The 27,893-nt window shown below is 62.9% G+C and overlaps 1 protein-coding gene across 1 annotated transcript in view; it reads right to left on the bottom strand.

Moving 5' to 3' along the window:
• The window catches only part of SND1 (staphylococcal nuclease and tudor domain containing 1), a 131,748-nt gene extending 104,947 nt beyond the window's left edge, over positions 1-26,801 (bottom strand). Inside the window, 11 exon segments of the mRNA XM_080363608.1 lie at positions 3,853-3,966; positions 11,106-11,196; positions 11,443-11,549; positions 11,914-11,978; positions 11,981-12,071; positions 13,728-13,819; positions 13,957-14,117; positions 17,485-17,563; positions 21,421-21,541; positions 23,412-23,561; positions 26,666-26,801. Coding sequence (XP_080219734.1) covers positions 3,853-3,966; positions 11,106-11,196; positions 11,443-11,549; positions 11,914-11,978; positions 11,981-12,071; positions 13,728-13,819; positions 13,957-14,117; positions 17,485-17,563; positions 21,421-21,541; positions 23,412-23,561; positions 26,666-26,740 — 1,146 coding nt within the window. The 5' untranslated portion in view covers positions 26,741-26,801.
• Between the last annotated feature and the right edge of the window lie 1,092 nt (positions 26,802-27,893).

Below are 27,893 nucleotides of genomic sequence, written 5' to 3'. Positions count from 1 at the left end.
AGGCAGTTCAGAGATCAGAAGGTCTCCCCTCAGCTCCTGTTCTCCAGCTGAACCCCCCAGGTCCCTCAGCCGCTCCATCACATTGTGCTCCAGCCCCTCACCAGCTCCGTTCCCTTCTCTCCACTCGCTCCAGCACCTCAAGGCCTTTCTTGGCGTGAGGGGCCCAGAACTGCCCCAGGGTTGGCGGTTTGGCCTCCCCAGGTCCCAGCACAGGGACGGTCACTGCCCTGGGCCTGCTGGCCACACCAGTGCTGGTACCAGCCAGGGTGCTTACAGGGACCTCGCTCTCCCCAAAGATTGGAGCACCCAAATATCTGGAGCCCCAGATGTGGAGCACAGCTGTGAAATTAGGTCCTGCTGCAAAACGAGCTTGTATTTCAAAGCTGCAGGTTTAAATGCGGCAGAAACCAGCCCTGGTGCCCGCCTGGGCAGAGATGGACCAGGCAGTTTCACAGAAGCACTGATGGTTTGGGTTGAATGGCCCTTCCCAGCCCCCCAGTCCCCCTGCCATGGGCAGGGACATCTGCACCAGCTCAGGGTGCTCAGACCCCGTCCAGCCTGGCCTGGGATGTCTCAGGGATGGTTCAGCCACCACCTCTTTGGGAACCTGGGCCAGGCTCTCACCACCCTCAGGGCCAACAACTATATTGAACCGAAATCTCCCCTCCTTTAGCTTAAACCAACACCCCTTGTCCTGTCGCAACAGGCCCTGCTCAAGAGTCTGTTCCCATCTTTCCTATCAGCTCCAACATCCCCCACGGCACCGCCACGGCACCGCAGACCCGGCACGCGGGCAGCAGCAGGAGACGCGTCCTCATCTGAACACGTTACGTTCCTCGACAGAGACGCGCGCTGGAGAGATGAAACGCTCTCCGCTCCTGCTCTCCGCATTCATTTCGCGCCAGGTGATGAAGGCGGGAGATGAAAAGCTGCAGAGCTTTACGACGCTGAATTTTCCGTTTGCCATTCCCCATCGGCTCTGTCAGGTGCCTTGGGACCAATTTGCGCTCGGCGGGGTGGAGATGGATCTCCCCGGCGGAGCCGCAATATCTACGTGATACCTACTATGGCGCGGCCGGGTCCAGTCCCGAAATCATCCCCCTACAAAGAGCAAAGCACCGAGGGATGGGGGAGCGGGGCATCCAGCTGACAAGGCGCCTGGTTGCTTTGGTTGGGGCTTTTTTGGTCAATTGGTCAACGATTCGGAAGGGGAGGGGGGCCAACATTTCATTAATTGCATTTCCAGGTAATGAAGCAACCGCATAAGCAGAGCAAGGGATAAAAATACAGAAGGGTCTAAAGTGGGTAAAACCCAGAAAGAAAAATGGGGCTGAAGTGAGGCACAAGCTGCAGTGGCCAAACTCGCTCCCGTGCAGTGCGGGAAGATGAAGGACAGGAGGAAGGTGATGGAAGGAGAGGAGGAAGGTGATGGAAGGAGAGGAGGAAGACGATGGAAGGAGAGGAGGAAGACGATGGAAGGTGATGGAAAGAGAAGAGGAAGGTGATGGAAGGAGAAGAGGAAGGTGATGGAAGGAGAAGAGGAAGGTGATGGAAGGAGAGGAGGAAGATGAAAGAAAAGACAGAAGAAGAGGAAGATGGAAAGAGAGGAGGAGGAGGGAAGGAGAGGAGGAAGAGGGAAGGAGAGGAAGATGGAAGGAGAAGAAGAAGATGGAAGGAGAGGAAGAAGATTAAAGGAGGAAGCTGAAAGCAGAGGAGGCAGCTGGAAGGAGAGGAGGAAGATGGAAGGAGAGGAGGAAGATGGAAGCAGAGGAGGCAGATGGAAGCAGAGGAGGCAGATGGAAGCAGCTTTTGCTCCGCAGCGGTGCTGGATGTCCCGGGGTGGCGCTGGCCAGGCCGCACTCACGGGAACGGGTAACTCCACGTCACCAGAGGGTCTGGCAGCGGCACCCAGCGCCTGCAAACCCTGGATGTGACCCAAACCTGCAGACAATTCCAAACACCGAGCGCACTCCACACACAAGAAGCCGGACACCAACCAGCGCCTCGGCTGCGATCTGGCGATGTCGGGGTGCGGGGACACCTGCAGCCGGACCCCAGACTCAATGGGGACCAGCCCACATTCGGGGCACCCCCCGGCAGCACCGTGCGCGGCGGCGGTGCCGGCGGCGAGCCCGGCAGCTCCCGGCACGCAAGGGAAAGGCGACCGCCCGCGCGCCGGGGCCGCGGCTGCCAAGGATTTTGCCGGGGAGGCGGCAGCGCGGCGGGGGGCAGCCGCCTTTCCGCAGTCTCCTTGGAGACCGCCAAGAAACCGCGCTCCTCCTGGCAGCGCCGCACGGTGCCGGTGGGGCAGGCCGGGGCAGGACGCCCCCACCGGCACCGGTGGCCGCTTCGCAGCCGCTCTTCGCCCTCCCTGGAGTGCAGAGAAACAGCGGGAGGAACAGGCTCATCTGGGGAGTTATTCATAATTCAGCGTGTGCAAAACAAGGCGGCATCCCGGGAGGGAGGAATTGCCAAAGCACCGTTCCCGCAGCGAGCCGGGCTCTGCCCTGCGCACACCAACGGCCCGGGAGCCGCAGCCGAGCCAGCGCTCGGCGTGCCGTGCCGTGCGGGGAAAAACGGCCCTGCAAAAGGCACGTTTTACATAATCCCGGGGGAAGGTTGGCTGCGTTTGGGAAGCCCTCCTCCGCCCGCCATCTCGAGCGGGGCTGGATGAGGGTTTGCTCAGAACCACGCGGGTGCGCGGCGGGGCCCCGGCAGCTCTCGAGTGCATCAACCGTCAGGAGGGAGGACAAAATGGAAAGAAAGCAAAAAGCAGGCAGCAGAGAAATCCCTGCCCCAGGGAGCTCTCGGACGGGTTTGGATGGGCTGGCGCCCGGCGAGGCCGTGCGGTGCCGGGCTCCCATGTCCCTGCTGCCGCCGACTCCGCGCCAAAAGAAGGGCACGGGGAGCAAATCGGCGTCCCGGCTGCCGGCAAGGCCACGGGGCTTTGCGGGGGTGAAGGGGATGCGGCGTGTGACCGTCAGCCACGTGGCAGAGCTTATTTGGGGCACTTTCATGTCACCGAGCGCGGGGCTCGAGGTGCAGAGCATCGCCACTTGTGAGATGCCGTGACGAGGTCAACGGAGCCCGAACTGTGCGGGAACAATGCGGCGTTTGCCAACGGCTTCAGCGTCTGCAAATTCCCCTCAGATCCTGAGGCTGCGGGTCGTACGAGTCAGAGCCCAGCAGCCCTGCGAGGCAGACGATGGAGGGTCCCGCTCCTCCCAGACACGGGAAGGAGGGAACCGCTCCCCCACCCCAGCCAGCCCTGCACGGAGGGGAGAGATGCTCAGCCCAGCACCTCATACATAGGAAAATAAAGACCAGAGGGTTTTGCACATTTTGCACCGTCTCCAGCAGCCCCGCAGCCGCCTGGTTCTGCCCCCGGCAATGGGCAGAGCACAGGAACAGCAAAGCACCAAAGGCAAAGCACCCGAGGGTGCGGAGCAGCCGGACCCTGCTGCCCATCCATGACTCGCCCCACGTCCTGCAAACGGGGCTCTCCCAGCCCCCCGGCGCTGAGAACCGCAATGGTGCCCATGATACAAAAGGGAAACTGAGGCAGGGCCGAGGAGGCACCGGTCTCGCTGCAGCCATCAGAGTGCATGTTCAAACCCGCCCAAGGGCTCCTGCACCCTGTGAGACGGGGCTCCCCAGCATGGAAAGGGGGGTGTTGAGCAGGGGGGTCATGGCAGATTGAAATGGAGCCTCACAGGGAGGGGGTGCCATCCAGGGATGGTCAGGGATGCCGGCGATGGCTGCTCTGCAGAGACACTGCACCGCGGGGCCGCGGAGCACAACCCCCCCACCTCACCACGCAGCCACCTCCCCGCCGTGTGTCCCCACGGTCACCTGCATGCTGTCCCCTTCCAGCCGCGGGGGTCGGATGCTGGAGAGGTGAATGGTTTTGTGGTCCCCCGAGTTCAGCTTCACCACGATGGCGTCGGCGTTCAGCACCTGCATCACCTGGGGAGGGAGAGAGGCCGAGCTGAGCACCGGGGCTGCGGCAGCGCGAGCCCTGGGTGGCGGGGTCACACACAATGTCAGGGCTTGGAAGGGAGCCGGAAAGCTCATCCAGTGCAATCCCCCCATGGAGCAGGAACATCCAGAGGAGGTTACACAGGAAGGTGTCCAGGCGGGTTGGAATGTCTGCACAGAAGGAGACTCCACAACCCCCTTGGGCAGTCTGTTCCCCACTGGAGCCAATACAACCTGCTGGAACATCCGTGGTTCTGCTCTCCAAGCCCAAGGAGCTCACAAGAGGAGAGACCTTGAGGTGCTGGAGCGAGTGGAGAGAAGGGAACAGAGCTGGTGAGGGGCTGGAGCACAATGTGATGGAGCGGCTGAGGGAGCTGGGGGTTCAGCTGGAGAACAGGAGCTGAGGGGAGACCTTCTGATCTCTGAACTGCCTGAAAGGAGCTTGGAGCCAGGGGGGTCGGGCTCTGCTCCCCAGGAACAAGCGCCAGGAGCAGAGGAAACGGCCTCAAGTTGCGCCAGGGGAGGTTGAGGTTGGATGTGGGAACAATTTCTTCCCCAAAGGGCTGTGGGGCATTGGAACAGGCTGCCCAGGGCAGTGCTGGAGTCACCAGCCCTGGAGGGCTGGACAGACGGACATGAGGTTCTCAGGACATGGGGCAGGGACAGGGTGGGTTATGGTTGGACTTGATGCTCCTGAGGGTCTTTTCCAACTGAAACGATTTGATGATTCTGAGATCCCCAGCTGGCAATGCCATGGCGCACCAGCACATCAGCGACCACCATTCTGCACCAGGGCTCAGCCCCCCAGGGTTTCACCCCATAAACAAAACCAGGGAGGGGATGGGACCGTGGGCATCGATAGGGGACGATGGACGAGGGCACGTGAAGGAGGCAGCGGGCACAGCCCACAGCACAAACTCTTCCATTGCACAACAGCCCGTCCCAGCTGCTGGTTCTCCATACACTCAACGAGTAAATTAACCATCCAAACCGGTGGCAAAAGCGGGGGGGAACGGCTGGGTGAGGCGTGGGGCTTTCATCCCCCCAGCTTTCATTAAACACCGCTCTCCAGCCCGGACCAAGCAGCAAGGCACCTGGGCACTCCTGCTCCCAGCACAACCCAGTGCCCCCGCTCACACCAGCAGCCCAGCGGGGGCAGAGCTGGGCGGTGCGGAGGGAGGGGACACAGATCTGCCCCCTTGCAGTGCTTTTTGCCTCAGCAAGCGCATCAGTCCCTCAAAACGTGCTTAGCCAAAGGGGAATCAAAATTCAAGGCATCAAAATTCAAGCAGACACTGAGGATCACCCGGGCTGTTCTCGGCCTGGCAAACCCCCCAGGGACGTCCCTGTCCCCAGACCCGGATTGTCCCCAGACCCAGATCTGGGATTTTTCACGGGCAGAGCTGAGCCCAGAGCAGCGTCCGTGCCAAATGGAATCAGTGAATCTGCTGCTTCAGGGCGTGCTCAGGGCTGGAGGGGTGAGCACAGGACCCCGGCAGCGCGGTGGCGTCCGGCCCTCTCCTCTTAGCAAAACAAGAGGTTATGAAGCAGATCCCGCAGCCGAGGGAGCTGCAGGGCAGCTCTGGGGTGAACCTGCAGACATCCGTCACACCAGCTCCACAAGCCCACGGTGGAGCTGCCACCGCAGCTTGTTTGTCCCCCAGCACAGCCCCGGTTCTGCGCCAGAGCCTGGGATGGACATCGGGGACTCATCAGCTCCCCCAGCCCCGAACATCCCCTTCCCAGCAGCAATTAACTCGCAGGGACCATCGCCCAGCCGCGATGGGTGTCAGCAGGGACACGGGGCCCCTGTGGCTGCACATCCCCGGCAGGAGCGGGGTTGACCCCAGGCCCCCAGCCCGGTTTGGCAGCAGCGTCCCGCACAGAATCACAGAATCCCAGAGTGTCAGGGGTTGAAGGGCCCTGGAAAGCTCATCCAGTGCAATCCCCCCATGGAGCAGGAACACCCAGCTGAGGTTACACAGGAAGGTGTCCAGGTGCGTTGGAATGTCTGCACAGAAGGAGACTCCACAACCCCCTGGGCAGCCTGGGCCAGGCTCTGACACCCTCACCCCAACAAGTTGCTTCTCCTCTTCCAGTGGAACCTCCGGTGTTCCAGTTTGCACCCATTGCCCCTTGTCCTGTCCCTGGTTGTCACCAGCAGAGCCTGGCTCCATCCTCCTGACACTGCCCCTTTCCATCTTGATCCCCAGCAATGAGTCCCCCCTCAGTGTCCTCTTGTCCAGCTCCAGAGCCCCAGCTCCCTCAGCCTTTCCTCACACGGGAGATGCTCCACTCCCTGCAGCATCTTGGTGGCTGCGCTGGACTCTCTGCAGCAGTTCCCTGTCCTGCTGGCACTGAGGGGCCACAACTGGACACAAGATTCCAGGTGTGGTCTCCCCAGGGCAGAGCAGAGGGGCAGGAGAACCTCTCTGACCTACTGACCAACCCCCTTCTAACCCACCCAGGTCCCATTGGCTTCCTGGCCACAAGGGCCCAGTGCTGGCTCATGGTCACCCTGCTGTCCCCAGGACCCCCAGGTCCCTTTCCCCTACGCTGCTCTCTAATAGGTCACTCCCCAACTTACACTGAACCTGGGTTGTTCCTGCCCAGATTCAAGACTCTACACTTGCCATTGTTCTATTTCATTACATTTTTCAGCCTCCGTCCCCAGGGACCCCGCGGGCAGGAGGGGGACGCGGTGACAGGGTGACAGTGGCAGCAGAGCCACCTCCTCAGCGCAGCCTGCACGGCCGGGCCATTTTTCTTGCTGACAATTCCTCGGCTCGCTGGGGCTGCCTCTTCCTTTATCCAATATTTATTGTGGCCTCACCTGCCTCAGAAAGGCACTTAGATAAAGGGATTGAGAGGATTTTTGTTTCCTTTTTGCAATCTCCGCAGCTCTCCCTGCAGAGCCCGTGTGCTCCGGCCCCGCGGCCACAGAAACCTTCCCGCTTCTCACCCCAGGGCTTTGCTCACCCCATGTCCTTGTCCCCGCCACCAGTTTTGCCCCCGCTGCTCCCCTCGGTGTTTGCAGGGGACCCTGGGGACAATTCCCAGGTGCCACCGTGCCCTGCAGCTCCCCCGGCTCCCTGCTCCCGCCTGCGCCGCGCTAACGAGGGCAGCTCGTTAGCTGTCCTGGGAGGGGGCGCAGGCACAGGGAGTGTCCCCAAAGCCAAGAGTGGACCTCCTGCACCCTGAGCTGGTGGGACAGGGACGGTGGCATTTGGGGAACCCAGAGAACTGGAGCTCAGCTCAGAGAGGGGCTGGTGCTGCCCCCCCTCAAGCAGGAAAACTGTTTTAGGAGGGGTTTTGGCAAGACCCAGCGCTCAGCTCAGCCAGAGAACAGCTCCAGAGCTGGCGCTGGCAGATCCCACCGAGATCTGAGATGGTTTGGCTCCACACGTTTCGCAAAGGGGAGAGAAAAGATATATATATATATATATAAGAAAATAAAAAAGCCAGCGGCACAGCTCATCCCCAGCGCCTCCTCCTGCCCGAGCGGCGCTCAGCCCCCAGCGAGCCTGGATGCGGCCGGGGGGCTGCCCAGGGACCCAGCGCACCCAGTGCTGCTCTGCCCCCCGACATCCCCCCGAGTCCGGGGGCTGATCCTTCCCTGTGGCCCCCGAGCCCACATACACAACCACATGACAAACAGCTTTTGGCAGGGGACGGCTCTCAGCGCCGCGTGCGCAGCTCCGAGCGGCGCCGGCCCAAATTCCCGCTGCTCCAAGACGAGCTGACGCAGGGAATTCAGGAAAGCGCCTCCAGCCTCTTTGCGCTTCCATTCTGCTCCTTTCTTCTCGCCGCTCACAGGCATCAAACCCACAATCGAGGCCAAGCCTTAATTTCTCCCCCAACCCCTCGGAGCAGCGGCAGCTGACCACCGCGCCAACCGGATCCTAAATTAGCCGGAGTCCATTTGCCACGGCCGCTCGCCGGTGCAAAGACAGGTTGGGATCTTCCTCCTCCTCCTCCTCCCCCCAAGCAGCTCCTACGTCAGCTCTGCCACCGCAAACCGGCACCTCGGCGTCGTGCCGAGCGCGGAGGCGGCCGCAGCGCCGGAGCCACTGGGCGCTGGGACCCCACGCAGGGTGCCGGGGGACACGCAGGGCTCACGGGGTCCCTGGGGGGCACCAGGCGTGTCCCCGGCTCTGGGTTCAGCACCGGCACTCGGAGGCGCATGGGCATTTGTCCTGATTTTCCCTGTCACTTCCAATTCCCGGGACGGGGAAAAAGAACCGAAGTTGACGCGGCCAAAGCGGCGGCACCCGGGGGGTTTCGGCTGCCGGCTCCATAAGTGCTGATTCGCACGGCCCTGCGGAAAGAGCAGCTTTTAACCAAAAGCTGAAGAATTCTGTGAGCAGGACACCCAGCGCAGAGCTGGGGCAGCCAAACCGCGCTGGAGATGCCGCTGAGCCCAAACCCATAGAACCGTAAAACCATTTTGATTGGAAAAGACCTTCAAGATCGAGTCCAACCACTAACAGTGCTGACACACAGCTGCTATTATAGAAGGGTGATGCCTGATCTCAAATAGCAGCTTTTGTCTGTGTTTTAATAACATCCCCCACAAATTTACGTTCAACGCTCACATGCCCACTAGTATGAAATTTTAGAGCCTCTGTTTCGCAGGGTAATAGAATTGCTTTTAGCAATTTGAAGAGAATATTTAGAAGCCAATTTAAAGAGAATATTTAGAAGCGAGTATACTCATTAATAAGAACTTCAACACAGGTGAAACTGCTACAGTGATTGATATTCAAGCTGGAATTAAAAGAGACTAATGGGGACTTCGTGCTAATGGCACAATACAGGGATTAAGTTAGGGGGGTATATTTTGTGATGCTCCTTGGTTATCATGAATAAAGTGTAGTGAAAAAGCGTCTATGAAAGTGGGTCCCTTTGCTCCTGGCTCGGGAGGAGTGACTGCTGGTTGCAGCGGCACAGCGGCTCTTTGCCAAAGCGCTGAGCGCCAGGGTGATGGTAGAGCACCCCACCACAATGGCAGAGCACCTGCCACAACGGTGGAGCATCCCACCGCCCCCCCGGCAACCGCTGAGCGCAGCCCAACTGACGGCCCCCGCGCCGGCAGCTCCTGCCAGCGGTTCCCACACGCCAGCGTCTTGGCACAGCCGTCACCATCCCCACGAGGATGTTTGCCAGGGGGTATTTCTCATTGCAGTGTCTTGGGGAGGGAGCACATGTGGTCCTTCCCCCACAGTGATGGGCACCCCTCGGAAACCACCAGGTTTGGTATTCGGGTCACACCAAGAGGAAAAGCCCAGCAAATGCTTCACCACTCAGCGATGTTTATGGGGACATTGGTGGGACATTTTCGGGGACGGCCGCTGCCATCGCCCAAGCCTGAGCTGACAAGGGGCTGGTTGCACAGAAGGGCGGGAGCGACGTCTCAGAATTAAAGCACCAGCAGCACCTCCTCAGCCTCACCCCACAGGACAGGAGCTGCCGCCCAGACCCCAGGGACACACCACCTGATTGTCCCCAAGCCCTGAGGCTGCTACTGCAGCTGGTGGCCCAAGGCAAGGAGCGAAGGAGCAGGGATGGAGCAGGGAAGGAGCAGGGATGGAGCAGGGAAGGAGCAGGGAAGGAGCAGGGAAGGAGCAGGGAAGGAGCAGGATGGAGCAGGGATGGAGCAAGGGATGGAGCAAGGGATGGAGCAAGGGATGGAGCAGAGATGGAGCAGGGATGGAGCAGGGATGGAGCAGGGATGGAAGGAGCAGCCCCTTCCTCCAAAGCAGGGCTGAAGCAGCAGGACGGATACACCAGGGCAGGATCTGACACGGGGGTGAGGGGAAGCGTAGGGGTTAATCTGACTTTCCAAGAAATCCGGCTGCTGCACATTTCCCAGGAAGCCAGCAGAACCCGAGCCCTCCGCTGCAGCGCCAGGCGAGCTGGCAGCACCACCTAGTGGGGGGTCCCCCCCTGAGCTGTGCCCGGTGCCCCCAGTCCCCTGCACCCACTGCACATCACCGCAGCCAGCCCTGCCCCAGTGAGACGCTCCTCCACAGGAATGGGCCCCTGGGACACATCCTCACAGAGAATCACTGAACCACGTTGGTTGGAAAAGCCCCTCAAGCTCATGGAGTCCAACCATAACCCACCCTGTCCCTGCCCCGTGTCCTGAGAACCTCATGTCCGTCTGTCCAGCCCTCCAGGGCTGGTGACTCCAGCACTGCCCTGGGCAGCCTGTTCAATGCCCCACAGCCCTTTGGGGAAGAAATTGTTCCCACATCCAACCTCAACCTCCCCTGGCGCAACTTGAGGCCGTTTCCTCTGCTCCTGGCGCTTGTTCCTGGGAGCAGAGCCCGACCCCCCTGGCTCCAAGCTCCTTTCAGGCAGGTCAGAGCTCAGAAGGTCTCCCCTCAGCTCCTGTTCTCCAGCTGAACCCCCCAGGTCCCTCAGCCGCTCCATCACATTGTGCTCCAGCCCCTCACCAGCTCCGTTCCCTTCTCTCCACTCGCTCCAGCACCTCAAGCCCTTTCTTGGCATGAGGGGCCCAGAACTGCCCCAGGATTGGCGGTTTGGGCTCCCCAGGTCCCAGCACAGGGACGGTCGCTGCCCTGGGCCTGCTGGCCACACCAGTGCTGGTCCCAGTCAGGGTGCTGGTGGCCTCTTGGCCACCTGGGCACACGCTGCCTCATGTTCAGCCGCTGGCACCAACACCCCCAGGGCCTTTTCCAACAGGCACTTCCCAGCTGCTCTTCCCCAGCCTGCAGCGTTCATGTGCTGTGACACGGGGCTGCTGTATCCTCCCTTGTGCCTCGTCCTGCTCCCTGAGCCGTGCCAGCACAGGGGGAGGCACGGAACTGTGTGACAGGGACACGGACACTGCTGGGGCTGCTCTGGCCCCTCTCCAGCAGCTCCGTGTGTGTCTGTGCTGAGGACCCAGAGCTGGACCAGCACTGCAGGGGGGTCTCAGCAGAGCGGGGCAGAGGGGCAGGATCCCCCAAATCTGCTGCCCATGGGGCTGGTGATACAGCCCAGGACAGGATGTCAAACCCCTCCAGGGTTTCTCCAAATGCGTGTACGGACCAGCAAGGGCAGCCGGGTGCCCAGCCCTCTGTCTCCTCCCCTATCTGTGCCATCCCCTGCCCGCCACTCACCTTCGCTACAAACTGCTTGTCCTTCTGATCCAGGTTTGCCGTGGGGGCCACGTAGTCCCTCCAGATCCTCAGCTTGCGCTCTTTGGCGAACCTGGCAAGGGGGGACACACAGGCGTGACGCCCGGGCCGGTGTCCCCACAGGGACCGATGTGACATGCGATAAATCATCCAGCAAAGCGCTGGCAGAGGCGGTGGGGCTGGCACAGCCTCTCAAGGACAGACCACATCCTCCTCCCATGCAGAGAGCACCGGGGGCACCCAAGCGGGGATGGGGGGCTGGAGTCAGCCCAGCACCCCATGCCCAGCCCAGCCCCACAGCTCCCGGTGTCCGACCCACCTTTCGGCCGCGCGCAGCTTGTCGGCGCCGCGGGTGTAGACGGCGATGGACCAGTCCACGCAGCGGGCGAAGCCCTCCTTCAGCAGGAGCTCGGTGATGTTCCCGTTCTGCCGGGAAGGGACACGCTCAGGACGCAGCATCGACACGAGCCCTGCACCCCCTGCTGCAACGCGGGACCTCACCTGCCCTGCCCAGCCCCTTGGATGTCTCAGCTCCCCAAAACCCCTGCAAGGCCTGGCTACAGCGACTGGTGTCCCCAGGGCTACCAGACACCACTCCAGCGATACCCATGGGCTGCCCAGATGGACCGTGGGCTCCCACATCTACCAGTAAAGAGCCCACGACTCCCAGTTGCCCTCAGACCCCACCAGAGGCACCTGGACCTTGCAGCCACCTTCAGCATCTCCACCAAGAGATGACCAAGAGTGTGACAGCCCGCTGGGACCCCCTCCCAGCCCATGCCCCACTTGCCGGGTGCAGGATGGTGCCCAGGATGTTCTGGTTGTGGCAGCTCTCCAGGATGATCTGCACGTCCTCTGCAGCAGCCGCGACTCCGTGAAGAACTTGGCTTCGGCTGCAAACGGCTCGGGGACTTCGGTGGCATCCGCCTCCCGCTTGAACGTGGGGCACTGCGGCAGAGGAGGGGACAGTCAGGGCACACCGAGGCTTTCGTGTCGTATTGCACCGACACAGCCCGCTACCTGCCCTGGTAAACGCAGCCGGGAGCAAACTGGGAATGGAGAGCAGCTCCCAGTGTAATCCTGCACTGAGTGCATCCTACTGGGACCAGATGGAACATGAGCATCAGCATCAGTGTGGCCAGTGGGACCAAGGAAGTGACCGTCTCTGTGCTGGGACCTGGGGAGGTCAAACCGCCAATCCTGGGGCAATTCTGGGCCTCTCACGCCAAGAAAGGCCTTGAGGTGCTGGAGCGAGTGGAGAGAAGGGAACGGAGCTGGTGAGGGGCTGGAGCACAATGTGATGGAGCTGAGGGACCTGGGGGTTCAGCTGGAGAACAGGAGGCAGTGGGCAGGTCTGGGTGCCAGGGGACAAAGGAAGAGTGACAGATGGCATCTGTCTGGGCTTCTGAAAAGCTTTTGGCACAGTCGCCCACAAAATCCTTCACTGTAAATTGGAGAGGTATGGATTTGATGGGTGAACCATTCGGTGGATGAGGAATTGGCTGATGGTCTCACTCAGAGGGTCGTGGTCAATGGCACAATGTCTGGATGGACACCAGTGACAAGTGGGGTCCCTCAGGGGTCCATACTGGGACCAGTACTGTTTAACGTCTTCATCAATGACACAGACAGTGGGACTGAGTGCACCCTCAGCAAGTTTGCAGGTGACACCAAGCTGAGAGGTGCAGGTGACACTCCCGAGGGAAGGGATCCATCCAGATCCAGAGGGACCTGGACATGATGGAGAGGTGCAACCATGCGAACCTCAGGATGTCCAACAAGGCCAAGTGCAAGGTCCTGTGCGTGGGCTGGGGCAACCCCTGGTATCAGTCCAGGCTGGGGATGCAGGGGTGGGGAGCAGCCCCCAGAAGAGGACTTGGGGTGCAAGATGGGACATGATCCGTCAACACGCACTTGTAACCCAGAAGCCAATCGTATCCTGAGCTGTGTCACCAGCAGCATGGGCAGCAGGTTTGGGGGATCCTGCCCCTCTGCCCCGCTCTGCTGAGACCCCCCTGCAGTGCTGGTCCAGCTCTGGGTCCTCAGCACAGGACACACACGGAGCTGCTGGAGAGGGGCCAGAGCAGCCCCAGCAATGATCCGAGGCTGGAACAGCTCTGCTGGGACAGGTGAGAGAGCTGGGCTGTTCAGCTGGAGAACAGGAGCTCCAGGAGACCTTAGTGCGGCCTCCAGCACCTGAAGAGACTGATAAGAAAACTGGAGAGGGACTTTTACATGGGTAGGTAGTGACAGAACAAGGGGTGATGGTTTGAAACTACACGAGGGAGATTCAGGCTGGACATGAGGAGGAATTGTTGCCCTGAGGGTGGTGAGAGCCTGGCCCAGGTACCCAGAGAGGTGGTGGCTGAACCATCCCTGGAGACATCCCAGGCCAGGCTGGATGGGCTCTGAGCACCCTGAGCTGGTGCAGATGTCCCTGCTCATGGCAGGGGGATGGGGGAGCTGGGAACGTCCCTTAACCCAAGCTCTGCACACTCGCCCCAGTGCCGAATGGCACCGAGGAGGACACACAGCGAATGATGGTGGAAATTCAAGGGGGAACTTGCTGCAAAGACAGCTGCTGAGCCAGCAGCCGAACCTCACCTTGATCCCAGACAGCATGACGGTGACCAGGTAGTAATCGGGGAGCAGGAGGGCTCTCACCACGCTGCCGTCCCGCACGTGCTCTATGATGGCTGCGGAGCAAAACCAGAGGTTGGTCCTGCTGCGGGGGGTTTGGTGGGAGCCAGAGCGACTCTGTGCCAGGAACAGCCCCCCAGCAGCTGAGGATGAGGATGGGGTGACCACAGCTGCGGTGTTGGTGACATCTTACCATTGACAGGCTTCTGGTGCATGGAGTCCACGAAGTGCCGGGGGTTTTCGATGGTGTACTTGAGGTCCCGGATGGTGTGGGAGCCCGTCCCCTCGCTCCACATCCCCTTCTTGGCACTCTTGGCTTGCTCCTCCAGCTCGGCCAGCCGGCTCTGCTCGGGGCTGCAGGGGCAGGGGCAGCGGTGAGAGCGGGCAGGACGCCGCCGGCTCCCGCGGGTTTTACCGCCGGGAACATCCACCTCCCGGGCGCTTTTCTGGACGCCGTAGTGATTTAACCGCTCACTTCTCCAAGAGGCACCGCCTGGGTGAGCTGCTGAGCGATGTTTGTGCTGCTGACAGCGACGCACCGCAAATCAAATTAAGTTTCTCCGGCACCGTGGATGTCCGGATACCCGCCCCCGTTTCAGGGGATGGTTTTGTGCACCGTGATGGAAAAGCAGCCCCAGGGAGAAGAGGGAGAGCCAGGTATGCGGCTCCTGTGCCATAATGAACCGCAGACAGTCCTTGCCAAGGGCAGAGAGCGCCAGCTGCCCCCAGCACCGACACCCAGCCCTGCCACACGCTGTCACAACCACTTCAACTCATCTGGTGATGTTCGTGCTTTCACATCCTCCAGCTCAGGGAAAAGCCACAACCCGACGACTCCTGAATTCCGGGCAGAAACACCCGACTCCAGCAGCTGAGTCACCTCGCGCACCCATTAATTAACACACCCTCTTAATTAGGAGAGCAAATGTGGCACAGCAATGCGCTCCAGGTGCTATTTACCGGCAGAAGGTCCACCCTACGCTCACCGTGCTGGTGACAGAGCCGGTGGCAGTGGCATCGCCACCCTGGGGGCCCCATGTCGCGCTCCAGCTGCCACATTGTCACCGCAGGGCTCGGGTGACCAGGTGGCTCCCCACGGGTGCACTCACAGGAGTGAACAGCTGAACCCCCGGAGCGTGAAGCCACCAGAAGGTCCCCATGGGGATGCCCAGGCTGCCCCAGGGGACACGCGACAGCAGGTGTGGGGCTGCCGCCACCGCAGAACCGTCTGCATGAGGGATGGCCAGGGAGGGGACTGTGCGGGGACAGATGGCCTCAAAGCAGCGACAAGTGGAGAGGAACTGAGGTCCTGCCTGGCCACCACAGTCCCAGGAGACACTATGTGAAGATAATATCTTCATCGATGATGTGGGCGAGGGGATTGAGCGCACCCTCAGGAAATCTGGGTGTTGAGCTTGGAGAAGAGAAGCTCAGGGAGACATCATTGCAGCATTTCCAGACGTCAAAGGGGCCGAAAAGAAAGACGGGGACAGACTTCTGAGCAGGGCCTGTTGTGACAGGACAAGGGGTGATGGTTTAAACCAAAGGAGGGAGATTCAGGCCGGACATGAGGACGGAATTGTTGCCCTGAGGGTGATGAGAGCCTGGCCCAGGTTCCCAGAGAGGTGGTGGCTGAACCATCCCTGGAGACATCCCAGGCCAGGCTGGACGGGCTCTGAGCACCCTGAGCTGGTGCAGATGTCCCTGCCCATGGCAGGGGGACTGGGGGGCTGGGAAGGTCCCTTCAACACAAACCATCTGTGATTCTGTGATTTTAAGTTTGCAGGTAACACCAAGTTGGGTGGAGTGATGATGTGCTGGATGGCAGGAGACTCCAGAGAGATCTGGCCCGGCTGGATCGATGGGCTGAGACCAATTGTCTGAGGGTCACCAAGGCCAAGTGCCGGGTCCTGCACTTGGGTCACAACAACCCCATGGACGCTGCAGCTGGGGAAGAGCGGCTGGAAAAGGCCCTGGGAGTGTTGGTGCCAGCGGCTGAACATGAGGCAGCGTGTGCCCAGGTGGCCAAGAGGCCACCAGCATCCTGGCTGGTGCCAGCACTGGTGTGGCCAGCAGGCCCAGGGCAGCGACCGTCCCTGTGCTGGGACCTGGGGAGGACAAACTGCAAATCCTGGGGGCAGTTCTGGGCCCCTCACGCCAAGAAAGGGCTTGAGGTGCTGGAGCGAGTGGAGAGAAGGGAACGGAGCTGGTGAGGGGCTGGAGCACAATGTGATGGAGCGGCTGAGGGAGCTGGGGGTTCAGCTGGAGAACAGGAGCTGAGGGGAGACCTTCTGATCTCTGACCTGCCTGAAAGGAGCTTGGAGCCAGGGGGGTCGGGCTCTGCTCCCCAGGAACAAGCGCCAGGAGCAGAGGAAACGGCCTCAAGTTGCGCCAGGGGAGGTTGAGGTTGGATGTGGGAACAATTTCTTCCCCAAAGGGCTGTGGGGCATTGGAACAGGCTGCCCAGGGCAGTGCTGGAGTCACCAGCCCTGGAGGGCTGGACAGACGGACATGAGGTTCTCAGGACATGGGGCAGGGACAGGGTGGGTTATGGTTGGACTCCATGATCTTGAGGGACTTTTCCAACCCAAATGATTCTGTGACTCTATGACATTTGCAGTGGGACAGGTCAGCACACAAACCCCAGTGACCATCCAGGGGACACTTTCCTCCTTCCCTCCCCCTCGCTGCAGGAGTCACAGAACCAGGACAGGCTGGTGGGAGCCGACTCCAGCTGAACCCCCTTCACCCCACAAACACCACCGGTCCTCGCCAGGCCCCCCTGCCGGTGCTGCTCCCATCTGCCGGCTGCACCACAGCCTGGAGGCTCCTGCAGCCCATCCAGCACCGGCACTGGGGCTGTCACACCTCCCCCAGGTGTCCCTGTCCTGCGGTGTCCCCAACCATGACACAGCAGAGCTACTGAACACACCATCAGCACCCAGAGCCCACAGCACCGTGCAGGGAGCACGTTCCCCAAGGGCTCAGGACAGGGACAGCGTTTCTGGGCAGGCAGCACGCAGCACTTGGCGCTTCGGCACTGGCCAGTCCGGGCATAAAATAACCCACGCAAGCCCCTGGCAACACTCACTGTACCTGTGCACAGGCTGCAGTGCCCAAAACGTGGGGTGGAAAGCGTCCAAGTGTGCCAGGAGCAGCGTTAGGAAGCGACACGGGCAAGCTTCCAGCCCAGCAGGCGCCGGCACGGAAATCGCGTCCCACTGGTATTTATAGCGGTGGCACAGAAACAACTCGCACCCCTGGAATGGGACGGCGGGTACCGGGGACACCGGCACGCCGGGGCCGGGCTTCTCTTCCTGACAGGGCTGTGGCAAAGCATTGGCACGAGCATTACACCACCCAGACGTAGGATGAGAGGCAGGAACACCCCAACATCACCTCTCCGGCGTGAATTAAAGCACCTCAAGGCTACACCAGGCATTACTATCCAGCAACCGAAAGCTTCAGAAGGTTTTCTGCTGCAGCCCATGGCCACAGCTCTGGTGCTTCTGCGTCCAGGGAGAGGAGACACCTGGGTCCCCATCCACACCCCAACCTGAAAGGCACGGTGTCACCGTACCGGGCAGCGGTGGCTGCGAAACCGGGAGCTGAGGAGAGGGGCTGGTGCCCAGGCCAAGCCAAGGAACCCAACCAGCTCCACGCCAGGTAAATAACCGCAGAGAATCGGCGTGGCCGCGCAGGAACGCAGCCACATACGTACTTGTTGGCTCGGATCCCTTCCCGGCGCGACGCAAGCCCTTCGGCCACCAGCGACTCGGCGATGTTCTCACCACTCGTGTCTGTGGAGAGAGGAGGAGAGGAGTCAGTGAGAGGAGCCATTGGTGCGTGGGACACCTGGGGACACACAGATCTGGGGCCGGGAAAGGATTCCCAAGGCGATTCCAGATGGAGCAACCCGGGAGAGAAAGGCTCCTGTCACTAGCACCGTGTCCCAGCAGCACGTGGCCTCCACAATGTGCCCCAAACCCAGGGCTCTCCCGGGGGACACCGTGTCCCCCAGCCCAGGGCTCTCCCAGGGACACCATGTCCCCAAACCCAGGGCTCTCCCAGGGACACCAGGTGCCCCAGCCCACAGCTCTCCTGGGGACCCTGGGTCCCCAAACCAAAGGCTCTCCCGGGGACACCGGGTCCCCAAATCCAGGGCTCTCCTGGGGACACCATGTCCCCCAGCCCAGGGCTCTCCCGGGGACGCCGTGTTCCCAAACCCAGGGCTCTCTCAGGGACACCAGGTCCCCAAAGCCAGGGCTCTCCTGGGGACACCGTGTCCCCCAGCCCACGGCTCTCCCGGGGACACCGGGTCCCCAAACCCAGGGCTCTCCTGGGGACGTCGTGTCCCCCAGCCTGGGGCTCTCCCGGGGACACCATGTCCCCCAGCGCAGGGCTCAGCAAGTGGCACGTTGCCCTGCTGCACTGCTGAGCTGCCAGGCTGGATGTCACTTAGGGCCACCTCCATGGGAAGGGGACATCCCCCCCATCACCAAAGCAGCTCTCTGGATTTCCAGCAAAGGCTGTGCCGTTAGCATGACCTGCGACAGGCACCTCCGCAGAAAACACGGGGGTTCACAGCTACCAGGAGCCAAAGGACAAATCCACGGGAGATCCCAGGCCACAGGGAGCCGAAAACCAGCAGGATTTGGGTAGAATCCCCAGGAGAGATGCCCGGCTGCCCCCGCGGATGGGAGGGCGCAGGGTTACATGGCCCCGAGCAGCAGCGGGGGTGGCTGGGGACGGGGTGCCGGGTGCTGCCAGGGTCCCCACCCTTCCCCAAATGCTCCACACTGGCTCAGGTGGCAGCACAAGCTATGGCGAGCACCCCCCGCTCCAGAGCACCCACTGTTCCAAAACGGGCACCCCCGCGGAGCCCCGCGCCGCAGCAGCTGCCGCAGCGCCGCCAGGGAAGCTGCCGCAGCGCTTCCATATTAATCGTGTTTAAACCTTGACAAACTTCATCAGGAAACATTTTCTGCTTCATTTCTCACCTCCGCGGCGTGACAGGTTGGGGATTGAACAATGAGGACGACGCCTACGTGGGAGAGTCCTTAACGCGGCAGACGAGGCTGCAGGTGATGGGGAGGGAGGGCTTCACCCATCGCGGTGATACTGAACAACAAAAGCCCTTTTTGAGGTGTATTTGCTGCCAGCTGCACCATGGGGACTTGCCAGGCTCCTGCCGGGCGGGGGAACCTCTCCAAAATTCCAATCTGCAGGAGCTGATCCCCATCCCAAAGGGCTTCCCAGTCTCCCAGCCCATAAGCAAACTGGGAGCTCGGGAATGAGCACAGGGGTAACTTCGATATCCAGTTACTCATGGTCTTAGGGTACAGGCTCATCTGGCAGCACACAGGGCCCCGTCCCCCTTTCTGGCAGCCTGGGGACTGCGGGGGTGTTGTGTTCCCAAGGCGGATGGGGACACGGGACATGCTGGCTGGGGTGTGCTGGGATGCAGCCAGCCCTGGGTCACCTCACACCAGTGACAAGGGGCTGGTGCTGGGAAGGGGCTCCAGGTAGAGCTATTGTCACCAGCAGCTCCCACCACACACCCAGAGGAGCCTCCTGCACCCTGGGCCACTGTTCATTTGTGCCTTTCAGCCTCAGGGGCCAGAGCAGCCCCAGCAATGACCTGAGGCTGGAACAGCTCTGCTGGGGACAGGTGAGAGTTGGGCTGAGTTGGGCTGTTCAGCTGGAGAACAGGAGCTCTGGGAGACCTTAGTGCGGCCTCCAGCACCTAAAGGGTCCTACAGGAAAACTGGAGAGGGACTTTTTAAAAGGGCAGGGAGTGATAGGACAAGGGGCGATGGTTTTAAACCAAAGGAGGGAGATTTAGGCTGAACATGAGGAAGAAATTGTTGCCCTGAGGGTGGTGAGAGCCTGGCCCAGGTTCCCAGAGAGGTGGTGGCTGAACCATCCCTGGAGACATCCCAGGCCAGGCTGGATGGGGTCTGAGCACCCTGAGCTGGTGCAGATGTCCCTGCCCATGGCAGGGGGACTGTGGGGGCTGGGATGGTCCCCTAACCCAAACCATCTATGATGCTGTGACTGCAGGACAAACCCCACCCGCGGTAGTGAGCACGTCCCAGCTGTTTGTCACCTGAGCCAACCTCCCGCTGCCACTGCAGGAAAGGCCCCGAGTGTCCCAGCGATGCCAGGGAGCGTCTGGAGCCCAGAACTGCCCCACAGCACCGCTCACCCCAGCCTGGCCCCACACAGCCCAGCTGCCAGCAGCAGAGTCCGCAGGGACACAGGGGTGAGGGCACCCGAGCCCCAGATCTGTCCCAGAGCCACCCCAGGGGATGCGCACCCGAAACAGGCAGCCCCTTGCACACACCTGGTCCTTCCCCCTGTCTCAGCTGCGAGGAGACACCCCCTGAGCCCCCATGGGAGAGCGGCTGCTCTGCCTGAGCCCGGCCTACAGCCCAGGCCTAGCCCAGCTACGCCAGTGCAGGGCTGTCCCGCTCTGCAGCAGCTCTCTGGTGAGCAGCGAGGTGACGGCTGGCTCAGCACGTCCCCTGCCCCGCGCCGCCGCACCCGGGAAGAAAAAATCCTCTCCAGAAAGGGCTGTGGGGCACTGGAACAGGCTGCCCAGTGCAGTGGTGGAGTCACCATCCCCGGAGCGGCTTGAAAGGGGTTTAGACGAGGTTGTTAGGGACATGGTTTAGTGGCAGTGTTTGGTTAGGTTATGGTTGGACTCGATGATCCTGAGAGTCTCTTCCAACCCAAATGATTCTGTGGTTCTATCTGTCCCAGTGACCCTAAACCAGGTGACACTGGAGGACAAGCTGGGTCGCGGTGAGCAGCACCCACCTCCCAGGAGCAAACCCACATCCAGTGGGTCCCATCCCCCTTCCCGAAACCCGAGGGTGCGGGAGGCTGATCCAGAGCTAAGCCCAGCACAGTGGCGCAGCCGGCAGCAGGATGCGGCACTAGGTGACCCCTGAAGGTCTCTTCCAACCCAAACTATTCTGTGACTCTATAACCCACTGTCTCCCTGTTACTCTCAACAGACCAGGTGGTGCTGGGGACTAACAATGAGGAGTGAGAGCCCAAAAACGCATCAGCCGGCACAGCTGGAACCGAAACCAGCCAGGGCTGGCGGCAGAGGGGACGCAGCACCTGGCAGAGCGCAACGCGGTGTCGTGCTCGCCACGAGAGGGGACTTAACCGCAGCCAAAGGCCACCTGTGCCGGCGCCGTACAGGCCACGCTGCTCTGAGCCGGGGACGGTGCTGCCTGCGGGCACCGCACAGCGTTTGGGCCGGGCGGCTTCGCTCCCGGCGCTCCGGCACATCCACAGGGGCCATTGGCGAGCCGGGTCCTTTGGGGCTTTCAACCAGCCAGGGACGGGCAAGGGATTTATAACAACAAAAGGGGTGGTGAGGAAAACCTGGGGGAATTCACTTCATGCTGTAACTCGTATCCACGTGCTGCATGTGGCTCAGAGGCTGCAGCTCCAGAGCGCGCGGCCGTGCCCCGGCATCACCGGGACATCACTCCCCTCCAAAAACTGGTGCTTCACCCAAGCGCACCCTTCTGCTGCTGACACTGCACCCCAGCCCACCCTCGCAGGCAGTGCCGTGGCTGCGAGCACCGCACGCTCTGCACTGCGCGCTGAGGAGCCCGACAGCCCCCTTTGCACTCACCTTTCCCCAGATACACCATCCCGTACTCCCGGCCCTGCGGTGTCTTGTACTCCACGGTAAAGCAAACCTCCTTCCCGATCAGCTTCTTCCGCAGGAACTCGCGAGCCGGGAACCCCCAGGGCTGGAGGGAGAGAAGCCGAGATGAGCCGATGGGACAAACGCAGCCGGGGATGCCCAGAGCCCCCCCACTTTGGGGACTTGTATCCTCCCCATGCGCTGCCCTAGCCCAGGAGTCTATTTGCAGCCCAGGAGCTGGCACAGGAACCCACCCTGTCACTCTGCGGGACAAACACCCCCTCCCTCTCCCTCTGCCCCCCCAAGGGCTCACGGTTGGATTCCCAGCCGGCTGTGAGCACAGCGAGCCCCAGCCAGCCCGGGGAAGGCTCCGGGGGAGCAGTGAGGTGGGGGCTGGAGCAGCCCCAGCTCCCCAGGACACATGGGGCGCCCCGGCTCCTGCCCACGGCTGCGGGGTTGCCCGTGGCAAAGGAGCAGAGCGGGACCGGCTGTGGTGACTGTGCCCGGCTGGGCACTGGGGTTCCAGCACCCCCCGGCACCTCCCCGCACCGCGGCAGGAGCCTCCGGGGCCCCGGCGAGCTCAGCCCCGCTCCGCTGCAGTGGGTGGGTGGGAACACGGTCCGGAGGAGAGAACACGACGTGCTCATAAACAATTAGCAAACCTGACAGGCGTAATTTTTTTCTAAAAGAGTGACATTTAAAGGCTGAAGCAGCATTTAGAATAGACAAACTCCCCAAGGAGAGCAATTAGCTGCCAGCGCTCAGCACCACCCCCGGGGCTGGGAGGATGGGTGGCCGAGGCTGGGCTCCCTCTGGCACAAACCCCTGCACCTGCTGCTGCTGCAGGTAGTCCTGCCTGCAACCGCCCTGCCAAACCAGCCCCCCATCACCCCTCCGGGCAAGCAGAGCTGGGCACATGGAGCCTGGAGGGACCGGCAGCCTCCTCGGGTGCTGCAGAACCTGCCCAGGCTGCTGGCTCCTCGATGGCAGGGGATGCACACTGCCCTGGGCTCATGTGTGAGGATGGAGAAACGGACGTGGGGGTGCTGGTGCCAGCGGCTGAACATGAGCCAGCGTGTGCCCAGGTGGCCAAGAGGCCACCAGCATCCTGGCTGGTGCCAGCACTGGTGTGGCCAGCAGGCCCAGGGCAGTGACCGTCCCTGTGCTGGGACCCGGGGAGGCCAAACTGCCAATCCTGGGGCAGTTCTGGGCCCCTCATGCCAAGAAAAGCCTTGAGGTGCTGGAGCGAGTGGAGAGAAGGGAACGGAGCTGGTGAGGGGCTGGAGCACAATGTGATGGAGCGGCTGAGGGACCTGGGGGGTTCAGCTGGAGAACAGGAGCTGAGGGGAGACCTTCTGATCTCTGAACTGCCTGAAAGGAGCTTGGAGCCAGGGGGGTCGGGCTCTGCTCCCCAGGAACAAGCGCCAGGAGCAGAGGAAACGGCCTCAAGTTGCGCCAGGGGAGGTTGAGGTTGGATGTGGGAACAATTTCTTCCCCAAAGGGCTGTGGGGCATTGGAACAGGCTGCCCAGGGCAGTGCTGGAGTCACCAGCCCTGGAGGGCTGGACAGACGGACATGAGGTTCTCAGGACATGGGGCAGGGACAGGGTGGGTTATGGTTGGACTCCATGATCTTGAGGGACTTTTCCGACCCAAAAGATTCTGTGATTCTATGAAATTTGTCCCAAAACACCCCTGGAGGGCCAGATCTCTCACAGGACAATTGAAGGGGCTGTTTTTCCTCCTGCCCCTGCAGCACCCCCGTGTCCCTGAGCCGGGCAGCGCTGGCGGGGAAGGAGCCGCCTGCGCCCCACGGGACGGCAGCAGCAGGTTGGGAATGGGCGATGCCTCTTGCAATGGCCAAGCCCAGACCGCAGCGGCTGCAGGGCCGGGTCAGTAGCCTGGACACCCTCGTCCGGCTCCCCCCGCGACCCCCGGGGCAGAGGGGCTGCGCGGCACCGCCCCCGGGGTACCCACCTCGTCCGGGGTGTCCTTGGCGTCCGGCTGCCCCGCGCCAGCGCGGCGGGCGAGGTTCCCGGCGCGGATGTTGCTGAGGTTGATCTGGCGCTCGGGGGGCGGCCCACCCCGGGGCTGCCCGCGCACAATGATGGCACAGCCCGACAGCACCTGCGGGGAGAAAGAGGGGTCACCGGGGGGCCCCCAGGCCTGGCAAAGGGTGATGTGAGCGGACAGACAGACAGACTTCCAGGGATGGATCCTTCCCCAGGCATGGGAAACTCGGCACAACTTCTCCCGGGCTGGCAGAGTCGGGAGTTGCCCGGGTCTCCTTCTCGGAGATGCAGGATGGAGCTGAGCTCTGCACCAGCATCGTCACAGCGGCACCCGCCAAACACCCCGTCCCCTCCTTCAGGGCGGACACAGGGTGAGTGACAGCACCGAGCTCACAGAAATCAGCCCCTATGGAGAAAACTGCTGGGAGAATCCCCCAAAACAACTGCACCTCTCCACCTCGCACCCACCTCAATTACAGCAACCGGCATCATCCCACCCTGCAAAACACACTGGATTTCGGGTTTCTGTCCCCCTAGGAGACCCCAGGTCACCCACACGTGAGCCACGGCGTCAGCGGGACCGGCTCCAGCTCCGGCCGCCAAGTCGGGCTCTGGGCCAGCCCAACGAGCGTGCCGGGGATCGCCCTGCTCCCGTTCTAATGGGCGCTGGCTCCCCGCGCGGGATCGCTGCTGCCCGAGCGCTCGCCGAAACACCTCGGGCTCGAGTTCCAGCACGTGCCCTGGCTGGGCGCCCGCCGAAAGCCCCGGGGTGCTCCCAGCGCGTCCCAAAGCCAGAGGATCCGTCCCCTGTCCCAGCGCCAGGGACACTGAGCTGCGCCAAAACGAGCTCCGAGATACCGACACCGAGGCTCTGGTTGCGCCGCGGCAGAGACCGGCACGCCGCACGAGCCACTGGGAACCGAGCTTAAATTAAGCCTGAGCCGCGCACAGAGAGATCCCACAGCAAAGGCTCAGTGCTCCCTACTTAAGGACTTAGAGGTTCCATTGCTGTAATTAACCTTAATCTTTAATTTATAGGGCGTGGGGAACCACGTCAGGTGCTGTAACTGATTTATTCCCGTTACTGGTAGGAACCCTGGGTCCCGGGACGGGTTCGTTAGCAGCGCTGCTCTGCACTCCAGGGGTGCACAAAGCGTTTTGGGGTGGGCATGTGGCCCCTGTGTCCCCTGTCCCTGCTCACAGAGCGGCCACAGCACGTGTCACCGCTCCCCAGGCAGGGGACCACACGCACTTCTATGGCAGCAGCTTCTGGCCGAGCTCGGGCAGCAACAGGAGCGGGAGATGGTCCCAGAACCCGGGGTTCATCCCCCCAAAAGCACCCCCAGTTGACAAAGCGCTGCCTAGTGCTCCAGTCAGAGACAGCTGGGCTTAAACCAGGCTTAAACCCGGCTCTAAAAGCTGTACTTAGTGCAGGCTGAGCCCAGAGCGCGGTGGGTGTGCCAAGGCCGGGGCACAGCACGGGGACATGGGGCACATGGACCCGGCTCCTGCGGCAGAGACATCCCCTGGGCGCAGGAGGGGATGGCACCGGGGTCCTGCCAGCACGGCCAGCGCCACAGCTGCAGCCTGGGGACACCAAGGGACAACAGCGGTGGCAGGAATGGGAAGGAGGGGGGTGAGACGCAAGGCACAGTGACCACGGGGAGCCGGGGACCCGCAGCTCTCCAGGGTGCCCCCGGGCAAAGATTTTGGCCCTGGAAGGGGACACCAGGGTGGCATGTGGCCCTTGCAGCCGGCAGCCCCAACCGTCCTGCCCGAAGTCACGCAGCAGAGCCGCGTCTCCCCGGATGGAGCTGGCACAAGCAGCTGGCGAGGTCTGTCCCCAGCGTCCCAAAATCTGCTGCTCGGGCATGAGGTGGCAGGAGGTGACGGGAAGGGGTCCCCATGCCACCAGTGAGCTAAAGCAGGGGGAAGGCAGTGTCCCCAAACCAGTGTCCCTAAACCTCCAGCATCCCCAAATCAGCGTCCCCAAAGCTCCAGCGTCCCCAAATCAGCGTCCCCAAAGCTCCAGCATCCCCAAATCAGCGTCCCCAAAGCTCCAGCATCCCCAAATCAGCGTCCCCAAAGCTCCAGCGTCCCCAAAGCTCCAGCGTCCCCAAAGCTCCAGCGTGCCCAGAGGGCTCTGGGGTGAAGTGACAGTCCGAGCGAGGGTCCCACTCCGGTGGCAGCGGGGGTATTCACAGCCTGAGGGGTCACCTGTAACCTTGAGAAAAATCTGTATTTGGAGACAAAACTCCCTGTGTTTGGGCAAAGAGGTGATAACACCAGTGCTGGGCCACAGGGACGATGACAGGAGCTGGGACGGTGCTGGCACAAGAGCCCGGCTCGACGCAGACACGTGGAGAGCGGGACCAGATGCCACCAACACGAGTGACACAACCGGTGACCGCAGTTGTAGGGGACTGGGGAGCAGCACCTGCCACCAAACCCTCACCGGGGCACCACAAGGGTACACGGGGACCCCGACCTTCACCCCCAGGTCTCCCAGCACACGTGGGGACCTGACACAGGGGTCTCGGGGACCCAGGGTCCTTGCCGTGGAGACACCGTGGGCTGGGGAAGAGGAGGAAGAGCAGCAGGTGGGGACCCCAAGGAATGTCCCTGGTCACGGGAATCCTGGAGCTTCCTCTGGGCTGGGGGCACAGCAGGACCACTGGCCCCCTGGGCCACCCCCGGTACATGGGGGAACACCGGGGTGGTGGGGCTGCAGGGCCCCCGGGCCAGCCTTGGCCCCGGGACGGGCTGTGGAGCCCCGGGACGGGGTGCGGAGCCCCGGGCACTGCCCCCTCCAGCGCCCCCGCCTGAGGGGTCCCCGGGGTGCAGCAGGGGGTCCCCGGGCTCCCGGCCGGGGGGAAAAGCAGCACATGGGCCCCGCGCACGGGTGCACCGGAAAGCGCGGGGGGGGCCGGGGTGGCGGGGGCAGAGCACGAGGTTCCGGGGAGCGGAGGGGAGTCCCGGGCACCGGACGGGGCTGCAGGGGGGGTGGGGGTCCCAGTTACCGGCACGGGAAGCAGGAGCGGAAAGAGGTACTGGAGGGGGCTGCGGGCTCCCGAGTATCGGAGGGGACTGAGGGGTCCCGGGCACCGGCGGGGGCTGCGGGGTCCCGGGCACCGGCGGGGGCTGCAGCCCCAGCGGGCACACGAGGTGGCGGGAGGCCCGCGGGGAGCGGCGGTCGCGGCGGGCGGGCAGAGCTCTCACCATCTTGACGATGCCGCGCTGGACGGTGAGCGGCGGCGCGGAGCCGCCCTGCCCGGGAGCGGCCGCGGAGGCCATGGCGGGTGGGGGCGGCGGACGGGGCGAGCGCGGACGGAGCGGACGGGCCCGGGGCGAGCGCGGAAGGAGCCGCGGGGCGGAGCGATGGGCGGAGCGGCACCGCGGTGCGGGTGGGCGGGGCCTCCTCGGGGCCCCGCCCCGCCGCGCGGCCAACGGCCAACGGGAGGCCCGTCCAGCCGCGCGCCCCGCCCCGCCCCCTCGCGGCCCGGCCAATGGCGACGCGCGGCGCTGCCGCACCGGCCCGAGAGGCCGCGATGGAGAGTGACGTCAAGGGAGGCCCCGCCCCGCGCTGAAGGGCGGGACTTCCGGGGCACGCGGCGCCAGGGACACGTCGGCAAAGGGCCGCCCGGGCTCCCACGTGGCCTCCCGCCGGAGGGCGGGGCCAGGACGGGACACGCCCCCTGGGCGGCACCGCCTGTTCCGCGTGCGCGCGGCGCCCCGCCGGCGGGAAAGGGGAACCGGGAACCGGGGGAACCGGGACCCACCGACCGGGGCGGGGAAAGGGGAACCTGGACCTGGGACCCACCGACCGGGGCGGGGAAAGGGGAACCGGGACAACCGGGACCCACCGACCGGGGAAAGGGGAACCGGAGCCCACCGACCGGGACGGGGAAAGGGGAACCGGGACCCACCGACTGGGGCGGGGAAAGGGGAACCGGGGGGAACTGGGACCGACCGACCGGGGCAGCGAGGGGCAGCGGGGGTCCGCCATGCGGCAGGGGGTCCCACAGTTCAGCTCCATGACGGGACAGGAGTTCCCCCAGCACGGCCCCACGGCGGGGTCGGGTCCGGGGGTCCCACCGCGCAGCCCCATGGCGGGGCAGGGGGTCCCTCAGCACAGTCCCACGGCGGGGTCGGGTCCGGGGGTCCCACAGGTCAGCCCCATGGGGGCAGGGGTTCCCCCAGCACGGCCTCAAGGGGGGTTGTGGGCCCCCCAGTGCAGCCCTATGGGCTTTAGGGGATGGGGGTCCCCCAGTACGTTAGTGGAGTGTGGGCTCCCCGTGCTGCCCCCCTACCTTCCCCATCAGCAGCTCTGGCTCTCCTGGTGTCCCCCCCAGCTCCCCCAGCACCACCGGCCACGCTTGGCGAGGTGCAGGATCAATCCTCCTTGTTGCACCCCCTGTGCTGAGGCAGAACCGCAGGGCTGCCGGGG

Source organism: Nesoenas mayeri (genome assembly GCF_963082525.1).
Source record: "Nesoenas mayeri genome assembly, chromosome: 1".
Lineage (NCBI taxonomy): Eukaryota > Metazoa > Chordata > Aves > Columbiformes > Columbidae > Nesoenas > Nesoenas mayeri.
This window is presented reverse-complemented; position numbering and strand designations above follow the sequence as displayed.